General features: G+C 42.4%; 2 protein-coding genes across 4 annotated transcripts; one reads left to right on the top strand and one right to left on the bottom strand.

Annotated features, from left to right (window-relative positions):
- Nucleotides 1-304: 304 nt before the first annotated feature.
- On the bottom strand, nt 305-4,126 carry harbi1 (harbinger transposase derived 1). Its single transcript, XM_076094992.1, has 7 exons — nt 4,037-4,126; nt 3,413-3,578; nt 3,110-3,312; nt 2,933-3,008; nt 2,639-2,846; nt 2,375-2,550; nt 305-2,262 (listed from the first exon to the last, which is right to left on the bottom strand). The coding sequence occupies exons 2-7, from the start codon at nt 3,575-3,577 to the stop codon at nt 2,062-2,064; spliced, it is 1,029 nt and encodes a 342-aa protein (XP_075951107.1). The 5' UTR covers nt 3,578; nt 4,037-4,126; the 3' UTR covers nt 305-2,061.
- A 163-nt stretch (nt 4,127-4,289) lies between these two features.
- atg13 (ATG13 autophagy related 13 homolog (S. cerevisiae)) lies at nt 4,290-10,088 on the top strand. Of its 3 annotated transcripts, none has more exons than XM_076094439.1 (18): nt 4,290-4,465; nt 5,080-5,160; nt 5,324-5,404; nt 5,532-5,651; nt 5,997-6,043; nt 6,397-6,537; nt 6,649-6,689; nt 6,794-6,890; nt 6,981-7,088; nt 7,184-7,277; nt 7,406-7,504; nt 7,732-7,809; nt 7,942-8,054; nt 8,199-8,325; nt 8,405-8,482; nt 8,570-8,677; nt 8,851-8,979; nt 9,070-10,088. In XM_076094439.1, exons 2-18 carry the CDS (start codon nt 5,092-5,094, stop codon nt 9,145-9,147), a joined length of 1,608 nt encoding a protein of 535 aa, XP_075950554.1. In that variant the 5' UTR covers nt 4,290-4,465; nt 5,080-5,091; the 3' UTR covers nt 9,148-10,088. The 3 variants fall into 3 exon arrangements, with proteins under 3 accessions (XP_075950554.1, XP_075950555.1, XP_075950556.1); XM_076094440.1 differs by having other exon boundaries at nt 4,290-4,571; XM_076094441.1 differs by lacking the exon at nt 7,406-7,504 and having other exon boundaries at nt 4,291-4,465.
- Nucleotides 10,089-10,151: the final 63 nt, after the last annotated feature.

Genomic DNA, 10,151 nt, shown 5'->3' with positions numbered 1-10,151 from the left:
ACTAGAGTTTTTTTTCTTGATTCCTTTTCTGTCAATCAACTAATGGAAGAATCGTTAGTAACGGCACATAATGAACGCAACATGTGGTGCTACTAACATGTTACAAAATTAAATCATGGAAATGAACACATCCTTTTAAAAAGGAGGCTGTGCCATTTTAAAAGTGCCTTCCACTTCAGAAATATGACCAACTCGGCCTTAAAGCTAAAGCCCACACACGCAGCTACAAACCTGGAAATGTAACTCGAACTAGATTACATCCCGTTTACTTTTAAACAATCATAAACTGGATCAATGTTCAGGATTTATGTGGGGGGGAAATACTTTATTTCACATGCCTGGCAAACCATATAGTACGTTATATTCTTCCACTTTTTAAATTCATCTCTGAAGTTCAAATCCAGCATCATTTGGGAAATTTCTTCACAACAAAGGACTGTTAAAGGGGTCCTGACAGAGGTTAGGAAACATGACATAAAAGTATTTTTATGGGATTAAAAATTGTATATGTAATATATTTGCAGCATCAAAAAAAGAGCATATTTAATTTATGCAACAAAAAAAAAAGAAATACTGAACGTGTTTTTAAAGTTAGTTGTCTTATGTTTTTCTAAATAATGTTTACAAAAAAAAAACAAAATACAACTTATAATATATTCAGAGCATCAAAAAAAGAGCATATTTATTTTATGCAAGAAAAAAAAAAAAGGAATTGTACGTTGTGTTTTGGCCTTTAGGATGATGAAGTTTTACACGATGGTGTGTAGTTGACATGCTGTTTCATGGAGTGTAAAACTTTGACATGATCTGTTTGTGTCTTTTAACTGTAATACAGTGTTTATGTTTCACTGCTGTCGCATGAAAAGCTACAAAGGTCTTTTTTGTTCCCTCATGAATTTAAAAAACGGCGTTAGCGTGTACAATCAAACTCATTTTTAGCCACAGAAATTTTTAATGAAAACATTTGACATTAGCGCCTCATGTAGATATTTCCCTGTCATAAATTCATACTCAAAACGAAGCAGCGGAGGAAACATCTCAAACGCAGATGCTCAATGTGCTCATGCGACAGCAGTGTGTGTTGTATTTATTCCTGTTTGTAGAAAGTGTGTATATATTGATGAAGCCAATCAGGGGACCAATACATTCCAGGAACTAAAACACCACTAGCTTTGTTCTCGCCACAATCTGAAGGATCATTGGGACATTTACAAAAAGTCTTTCTTCACCACTATTCTGAAAATGTGAGAGAAATCCAGTCCAAATCATTGAGGACATAATCACAATTATCAATTATGAAATACTCAGAAATCCTATTTTTTTTTATCATTGCAATTAACAGTTTTTGTTATTCATCTCTGTACCTGTTTCATTTTGTGTCCCTCATACTGTGTGTGTACACAAGGAACATCATGTGACTGCAGCCCGTTGCACAGATGTCCAGTCATTCTCACCCACAACAGTCTTAAAGCACCGGTGTACATAAATAATGACGACCTAATGTGCAGTTGTTGTAAATAAGGGCCTTGGTTTTGTATTGTGACATAGTCCAAGATTTTAACCTGTGGAAGCACTTGGGAAAGAAAAATATTGAGAAAATTGTTTTTTTGGGGAAAGGATATGTAAATGAGAGGGGGGGGGTAAAAATAAAGGGAGGGTGACTTTTTCCACTTGTAAAGAAACTTTGACAACACAGCAGCTGCACACAGTTCAAATAGTTGTAAAACACCAGGGAGTGCTTGATTATTCGTACCTCTTCGTGAAAATGTTTTGAGGAGAAGTAATCAAGCACTTTCCAGCGATTGCAGTTATTTCAAATGTGTTTGGGTTTAATGTTGTCTTGGTTTGTTGTATAGCGTCTTGCATGTTCCTCCATATACAACTATGTTATCTTAGTGTAGTCAGTAGAGTAGAAACAAGCAAAATATAAAAAACCTGCATCAGCAACACTGTGTCTGTGGACTTTCTTGCTTCAAATGCGACTTTTATGTCATTTGTTAAAAAAAAAAAAAAAAAAGGTCCCAGTCTTGATTTAGTCTTGTTTCCTTTTCGACCAGCAGTTCAGCTGAAGTGTTTGAGTATTAGCTGTTTTCGGAGGTCCTCTGCCTGGCTGTCGCGGTCCTCGGGTCTCTGTTCGAGGCTCTCGGGCTGCTCCAGGGGGTCGGTTCTCTCCAGAGTCCAGGCGTCTAATCCAGACTGCAGGGAGGCGTTGTGGAGCACGCAGCAGGCCAGCAGGATGGACGAACTCCTCTCTGGAGAATACTGCAGGACAAGAGAGGAGACACGATAGCTGGATGACACTGCTCTCAGTACGATGCTGCTCTGTGTACTTTTATATTTTACAGGGAGAGGTTAGCTTAGCATAGAAAAGTACCTGTAGGTATCCTTTGGTGCCGTCCAGACATCTGAATCTGGTCTGGATGGCTCTGAAGGTTCTGTCCACTATCTCGTGTGTAGCCGTGTGGGCCAGGTTGTATTGAAACTCTGCAGGAGACTCTGGGCAGTCGACCGGGGTCATCAACCACTTCCTTAGAGGGTAACGACGGTCACCTAGGAAAGAGAATAGGACTAGGAATAGGGAATAATCCTTCGCTGGACCTTTTCAGACTAAAAAGTGATGTTGAAATGCACATCTCACCCAGCAGCCAGCCCTCCTCTGTGTCCTGCAGCTGTTTGTGGAGAGCAGATCTTTCTAGAACATCCTTGTCTCTGAGACCTCCAGGCCAGTGTGTCTCTGCGCTGAGCAGCAACCCTCTGGCATCACAAACCAGCTGACAGCCCACGGAGTGAAACCCCTTCTTGTTCACGTATGACGAGTCTTCGCTGTTGGGAGCTTTGATGGTGACCTGGAGATGAGGTGGAAACAATATGAGTCAGGCTGTCACTTGTGTACAAAGTGTTCAAAGTTTTAATACAGTAAAATATAGTAAACCTGAACATAGTCCAGCACACCCAGTACTCCTGGGAATCCTGCCACCCTCTGAAACTGCTCTGTGCTGGAGGGATCTCTGTATGTGAAACATAAATATGGCTGTTATTGTAATTTGTCTCCCTATTCTTAATGTTTTTAATATGTTGTCTGCTTCTATAATCCAGCATAGTATCGCACCTGTTGAACATGATGAACTGGGGAGCTTTCTCCACCAGGGCTCTGGTCACGTTGGACACGCATCTTGACATTGATGCCTGGCTGATCCCTATAGTGTCTCCCATAGATGTCTGGAACGAGCCAGATGTGTAGAAGCCCAAAGCAGCCAACACCTGGACCTCAGGACTGATGGCTCTGGACCGCTGTGTCCGTCTGCAGAGAGCCTGATGCACAGAAACACATCCACATCATGCATAAACACATTTAAATATGACAGATAACTGGATGGGATTATTAAAAAACTGAGGATGAGCACATACTAACCTCTCGGAGTAATTCCACCAGATACAGAATGAACTCTCTGGGGAAGCCAAATTGCGAGAGGAGGACAGTGTCTGGGACAGAGCCCAGGTCAAAGCGGTCCAGGGTCTTGTGGCCTCGACCATGTAAGAGCAGATCACAGTCCAAGATGGCTATAGGGATCGCCATGCTGTGGGCAATAACACATTTCTATCAATACATCATTTGCAATGATGGAAAGCGTCTTGTTTTTACTCGATACGATATGTTTGTATGCATTTTAAATCCTGATGTATGTGATGCATGTTATAGTTATAGTATAATAGAGATTATAGCAATTTTATTTTGTTTAATTTGATTACATTGCCAATAAAGCCCTTGCTGGCTGGAAAATTGTGGACGATTATAACTTAACAGCACGGAAAACCTGTTAACATGTTTTAAAGCTAACGTTAGCCTTAGTTAGTACATAATCAAACGAAGCAATAACTAGCGAGCTAGCTAGCTAGCTATCATCTGAGCTTTCCTAATTTCAGCTATGCGTGCCTGTGGAGGCCACTTTACTAACTCACTCAGATAAACAGCCGTAACGTTAAATGAAAATTAAAGCATAATTCATTTTGTTTGCATTGTTGAAAGGGCCCTTACCTTTAATACAAAAGTCATGCAGCTTTTTCAACCAAAACAAACCTCAGGAACACCAATCTTAAGATACACATTCGCAGATTCGACAGGAAGTTGCAATTGTTTTGTTTTTTGCAGATTACCGTTTTAAATTAAATAAAAACTTGAATTTATCTGGTTAATTTTCTCATAATGCGTATGATGTGTCTCGTGTTTTATTGACGATACATTTTATACATAAAAAAAAAATATCGACGAAAGTGCCGTTGTGAAAGTGCTACTACCCAAACACGTCGACATGGAGAAGATAAACAGAAAAGTAGCACAGTCGCTGTTGACGTTGTTTACATCTGAATTAAGCGCGTGAATGTCTGTGTAACACAGCGTCGCGTGACATCTTTATTAAATTAATTCGTATTTTATTGAAGCTGCATTCCTAAGGGAGAAGCTAATGTGAGTTATGGTGTTTTCTGATGACGTTAAAGTGCGTGCAGTTTAGCCTGCTAGCTAACATTAGCCACATGCTAACGCTAGGTGGCTAATTATCGCTGAAAATAAGGTATTGCACTTCATAGAAAATATGCCAGATGCCATCCGTATTCTGTCGTTCAACCTCCAAATATTATTCGGACAATTTCATCTGAACGTGAGCTGGAGGCCTCACTTGCTAACTTAACAGATGTTATACAGATAGAAATGTTACATTGCTGCCAGTTGGTAATGTTAAATAGATAGCTAGCTAGCAAAGTAGGCCTATGTGTGTCAAAACATTGCCATTGTTATTGAGTTTTGAACCCATGGACTGAATGTATGGTGGTAATATTCACTAATAGTTTACATTTATTCAACTTTTCTCTGAAATTATTTGTTTCTGACAATTTAAATTCATTATAATTTGGAATGCAGTGGCAACATTCGTGTGTGCTCACTATCTTACACTGCTAACCTGGCCAGGAACCATAATTACTCAAATTTACGTTAACTATTAACTTCGTTAGCTAAAAGTGGATTACAGCCACTGTATTGAGATATGTTAACCTCTAATGGGTTGTCTTGTTTGATTGCAGGGTCTTGACAACATGGACAGTGGCCTGAGTCCCCAGGATAAGAAGGACTTGGACAAGTTCATTAAGTTCTTTGCCTTGAAGGTAAAAAAAGCCAGAATGGTGCTCCTGTTTCTAGTGGCTTTGTTTCTGTCATTGGTATCTACTGATGCAGGCGTTTTTGGTTTTGAGATACTTGTCACTGATATGTTGCGGTGACTCTGGATACTCTGCTGCTGACTAGTGAAGGTTTATGTCCTATGTGTAGACTGTCCAGGTGATCGTCCAAGCTCGTCTTGGAGAGAAGATCTGCACTCGCTCGTCCTCATCGCCTACCGGCTCTGACTGGGTAAAATAAGTCTTGGTTTTACCTTTTTGTTGTTGATCAGATTTACAGTTCCCTGTATTTGACTGTTGGTCTTTTTCTTCAAAGATGTAAATTATATTGTTTTGTTTGTTATTATGATTTCTTCTAGTTTAATTTGGCCATCAAAGACATCCCAGAAGTGACTCATGAAGCCAAGAAGGCACTGGCTGGTCAACTCCCAGGCATCGGGCGCTCCATGTGTGTCGAGATCTCCCTCAAGACGTCAGAGGTAAAACCTCCTTTGATCATCTGCTGCTGTCCATTTTCTTCTTTTATTAATATTACTTCTCACTCACAGGACCTCAAACAGTGCAGGGACTTTAAATATTCAAACATAACAAATAATAACTTCAGGTATCAGGTTTATAAACGAACAGAGACAACAACATGTTGTGTACCTATACTGCTGTGTGAACCATAAAAGACTCGCCAGCTTTATGCATTTTGAATATTAAACGGAACACTCATTTACTCCTGTACATAAAATTATACACACAATTATTTGTATATATATATATATATATATATATATATATATTTATTTCAATTGTCTGTGTCTCTCTGTCTCACTCAGGGTGACTCAATGGAGTTGGAGACCTGGTGCCTGGAAATGAATGAAAAGTGAGTGTGTTTAAATTGTTTTAGATTAAGGAATATTCAGGAAAGTAAGAAGTTTATCAGAGCTGGCTTGTGAGCAAGCGAACAATGGAGCAGCACAAAAATAAATGTCAGATGCTTTAAGTTATAAATGGCTTACTTTGTCTCCATTTCAGTGACATTTTGTAGTTTGTATCACGTCTGTGAAGTGCTGCTGTTGTTTTGATCCACGAGAAACACTTTATAAAAACCATTAAAGGCAAGTTATGCTGGCTTTATATATTGAGCTGTCGAGTCATTTTGAGTTGACATTTCTGGGAAACACCACCGCGCTGCTGAGTTGTAATGAGTCAATGTGTCGCCTGTCTCTGCTGTAGGTGTGATAAGGACATCAAGGTGTCGTACACAGTCTACAACCGTCTGTCTGTGCTACTGAAGTCTCTGCTGGCCATCACTAGAGTAACACCCGCCTATAAGCTATCCAGAAAGCAGGGTCACGACTATGTCATACTATACAGGTGAGTGAAACAGCTGGATTAACGGCTTCAGCAACACCAGCTCTGATCTGTCTCCTGTTACACACAATGGATGTATGACATATGTCCCCATTTGTTTCTGCCTCTATTTAGGATTTACTTCGGGGAAGTCCAGCTCAGTGGATTAGGAGAAGGTAACTGAAAATGTGCCTAACTTGTGTACTAATTAATTTAAACATGTATACGTGCGTTCCATGAGCGGACATGTTTGCTCACTGAAGCTCGTCGTTTGTTTAAGGTTTTCAGACGGTGCGTATCGGCGTCGTTGGAACCCCCGTTGGCACGGTCACGCTGTCCTGCGCTTACCGCACCAACCTGGCATTCATGTCCAACAGGTAACCGACACGCTACACGCAATATCATTTGCTTGTTAAAGTCAGAATGAGTGAATAACCGGTCCGCCGTCGACACGTCGTCTCCTGCAGACAGTTTGAGCGCGCGGCTCCCATCATGGGGATCATCGTGGATCACTTCGTGGATCCTCCCGGCTGCGGCCAGCGGCCTGCCAACATGGGACATCCCTGCAACTACAGGTAGCTACAGAAAACAATGGAAATCCTGACATTATATGCCCACAACTCCCACTCAAAAGTTTCAATCTTCTACTTTACAATATGTGTGTGTTCAGAGCTCCAGACGAGGATGATGGAGGACCATATGCAGGGGTTCAAGATTCACAGGAGGTCTGCACCACCTCCTTCTCCACCTCCCCTCCCTCACAGGTAAGAGGACACGGTCACTCGCTCCTCTTTATCCTCTCCATTTTCATAGCTGTTCTTTATTTCACTTTCCCTTTTCTCTCTCTGTCTTTTTATTGTATGTTTATCTGTGTGTGTGCGCACTCTCTCAGTGTGTGTGCACACTGAGTCCTTCGCCCTCTAAACTGTCTAAGCCCCTCCCTCTGGACAGTCTGCCGCTTCCACTGGCTCCGGGACTTGTCACTCACACTGTGAGTTTATACTGGCCACTGTGTGTGTGTGTGATGCTCCATCGCTTACCTCAGCCCAGAGTGTTATGCACTGTAGACCTGTTTCATTATGATAACTCATCATCTGTACCACATGGTAAACCCACGTTCATCTCAAGAGCACATCTGTGACGTTGTGATAACACTGTGTGTGTCTCAAATGTCGTGTTTTGAGGTTAATATTCCCTCTTCCTTCTGTCCGTCTCTAGCTGTACGCTTCCAGGTTATCGTACCATCCTCCAGCTCTAACGGGAGCTGCTGAGCTCTGTCACCCTGCTGCACACCAGGTGATACACCAATCAATCCACCTCCAGATACATTTATCTTTGATACGTCGCTTGATAAGTTAAGGCAATATGAGTAAAAATCACAGATTTCTACTCGGTCTACTATATCTCTGCCCTGTTCCTCCTCCTCAGGTGTTGCATGCTGGGAAGGAGCATGGAGGGGCTGCGTTGGTTCCTGCCCAGCCTCATCGCGGAGCCGACGCTCGTCTGACGGTGGAGAACGCTGCCCACACACCCAGCAGCAGGTAATTCTCCCCTGACATCACTGAAACATGTAGCCGCGTAGCTCTCTCTAAATGTCAAAGTCGCCGATCTTCATCCCGCCCCGTGAAGACATGTTGGATTGTTAATCAACATCCGAACGATGACTCACTCGTCTCTCTTCCCAGTTGCGACGATGACGGCCTGACGCACAGCGGAGAGAGGAGGACGGGCGCTTCCCCCTCGGACCCCGTGGAGTCTCTCAACGCGTTCACGAGGAAGATCGGAGCCTTCGTCAATAAAGCCAACGCACCGGTAGGTAACTGGCCTACAGTTGTTTTGTAGTGAGTGAAGAGAGCACTGAATTTAACCCTGTGTGTGTGTGTGTGTGTAGATAACAGCAGCCAGTCTGGACCTGCCATTTGCTGCATTTGCTCCTCGAGGCCTGGACCCAGAGGAGAACGATCCCATGGTAGATATTACGATCATTTTTACCCTCATACATCCCGATACTTTAGTCAAGTTTTGTACAGTTGGTATATTCTCTCTGTGTGTTCAGGTGCAGCCTCCAGACTCTCCTTCCTGCCCCTCACCCCTGCAGGCCAGCCTCCATTCTCAGGGCTCAGAGGGATCGGGGCAGCAGGACGACTTCGTCATGGTCGACTTTGTACGTAATTGTTATTTTTTTTTTTACAGAAATTTGAAATCCCTTAGTGTGAAGGTGAGGTGTTTGGAGGAAGTTCATACATTTGCTCTTAAAATCCACATTTTTTTATACAGTCAAATAAATAAATTCTGGAGACGTTTATGAAATCTAAAGGTCTCTTTACCCGTCTGCAGCGTCCAGCCTTCTCTAAAGACGACTTGTTGCCGATGGATCTAGGCACTTTCTACAGAGAGTTTCAGAACCCCCCTCAACTGGCCAGCCTCTCGCTACACATCAGCTCCCAGTCGATGGCCGATGACCTGGTAACACACTCGTTTTTTAAGTCACTATTAAAAAGTCCGAAGAGAAACCGAATGCCTGCTTGTAATAATTTCCTATTTTCTCGTCTGCAGGACTCGCTGCCAGAGAAACTGGCCGTTTATGAGAAGAACATCGACGAGTTTGACGCTTTCGTGGACATGCTCCAGTAGAAGAGACGCGAAGGACGACGTGTGAGGAAAGACTAAATGGATGGTGGCAAATGAAGCAGAGAAGAAAAAAAGAACGAAAAGGGAGAAGCAGAGTGAGAATCGCTCAGACTAAAATCACCTTATTTTAATGTGAATCGCTTAATTTTCTGACATTTTCCTCTCCCACCTTCCTGTCAGGCACGCTCGCACAGATCCCTGTAAATACTGTATTATCTCCTCTGCACACTGGAGAACACTCCTCTCTGGCCTGGTAGTGTTCATCTAAAGTTAAACTTTATTTTCTATGTGGCACAGCTCTGCTCACGCCATCAGTGTTTAATCAGGCGTGTAATTCAGAGGACGGACGACCTGCTCTCGTGGTAGTTTTTGTGAAACTAGCATCGCTATAATCGAGCCGCCCTCCACTGAACACTACTCTCCTCTGAAGGTTTCCACGACGTCACGGCCTTTTCTGATCACACGGTGCGACTCTAGAAATCAAACCGGTTCCCTTTGTGTCACAGGCATTGTCTTCGAAACTGAAATCTTGAAAAGCTGGTCTCGCCAAACGTGTTGTAATTCAGAGACGTGCTGCTTGTCTTTAGTTTCCCTAGCTGGTCTGGGGATTTATACGGGCAACTTTAACATTAGCAAATGGCCCCAACGGAATTTAAAGTTAATCAAAATGCTTCTCATACGCGCACAGAAAAACATTTCTCCACGCTGAAGCAACTTGTTGAACTATATTCGGTTGCCAATTTATATCACACTGCATTAGTCCCAGCTGCCTAATAGACTGGCAACTGAGTGTATTAAATACAGGCTGTGTAACATGCATATGTATATTTTGGGCAGTCTACTGAAGGGGTCACCATCCATGACTGGTTGAAAGCTTTAATTTAAACTTTTCTTTGCTGTTGGTCTAAGTGTCCTAATAAAGCATGGCTGCTCTGTTGAAACAACTGATGTCTGTCAAATGCTTGGGGCCACAAAAAAAAAAATAAAAAGTGTGTGCATATGATGTA

Source organism: Anarhichas minor, unplaced genomic scaffold (genome assembly GCF_050575085.1).
Source record: "Anarhichas minor isolate MPS153535 unplaced genomic scaffold, ASM5057508v1 ptg000018l, whole genome shotgun sequence".
In the NCBI taxonomy this organism is placed as follows: domain Eukaryota; kingdom Metazoa; phylum Chordata; class Actinopteri; order Perciformes; family Anarhichadidae; genus Anarhichas; species Anarhichas minor.
This window is presented reverse-complemented; position numbering and strand designations above follow the sequence as displayed.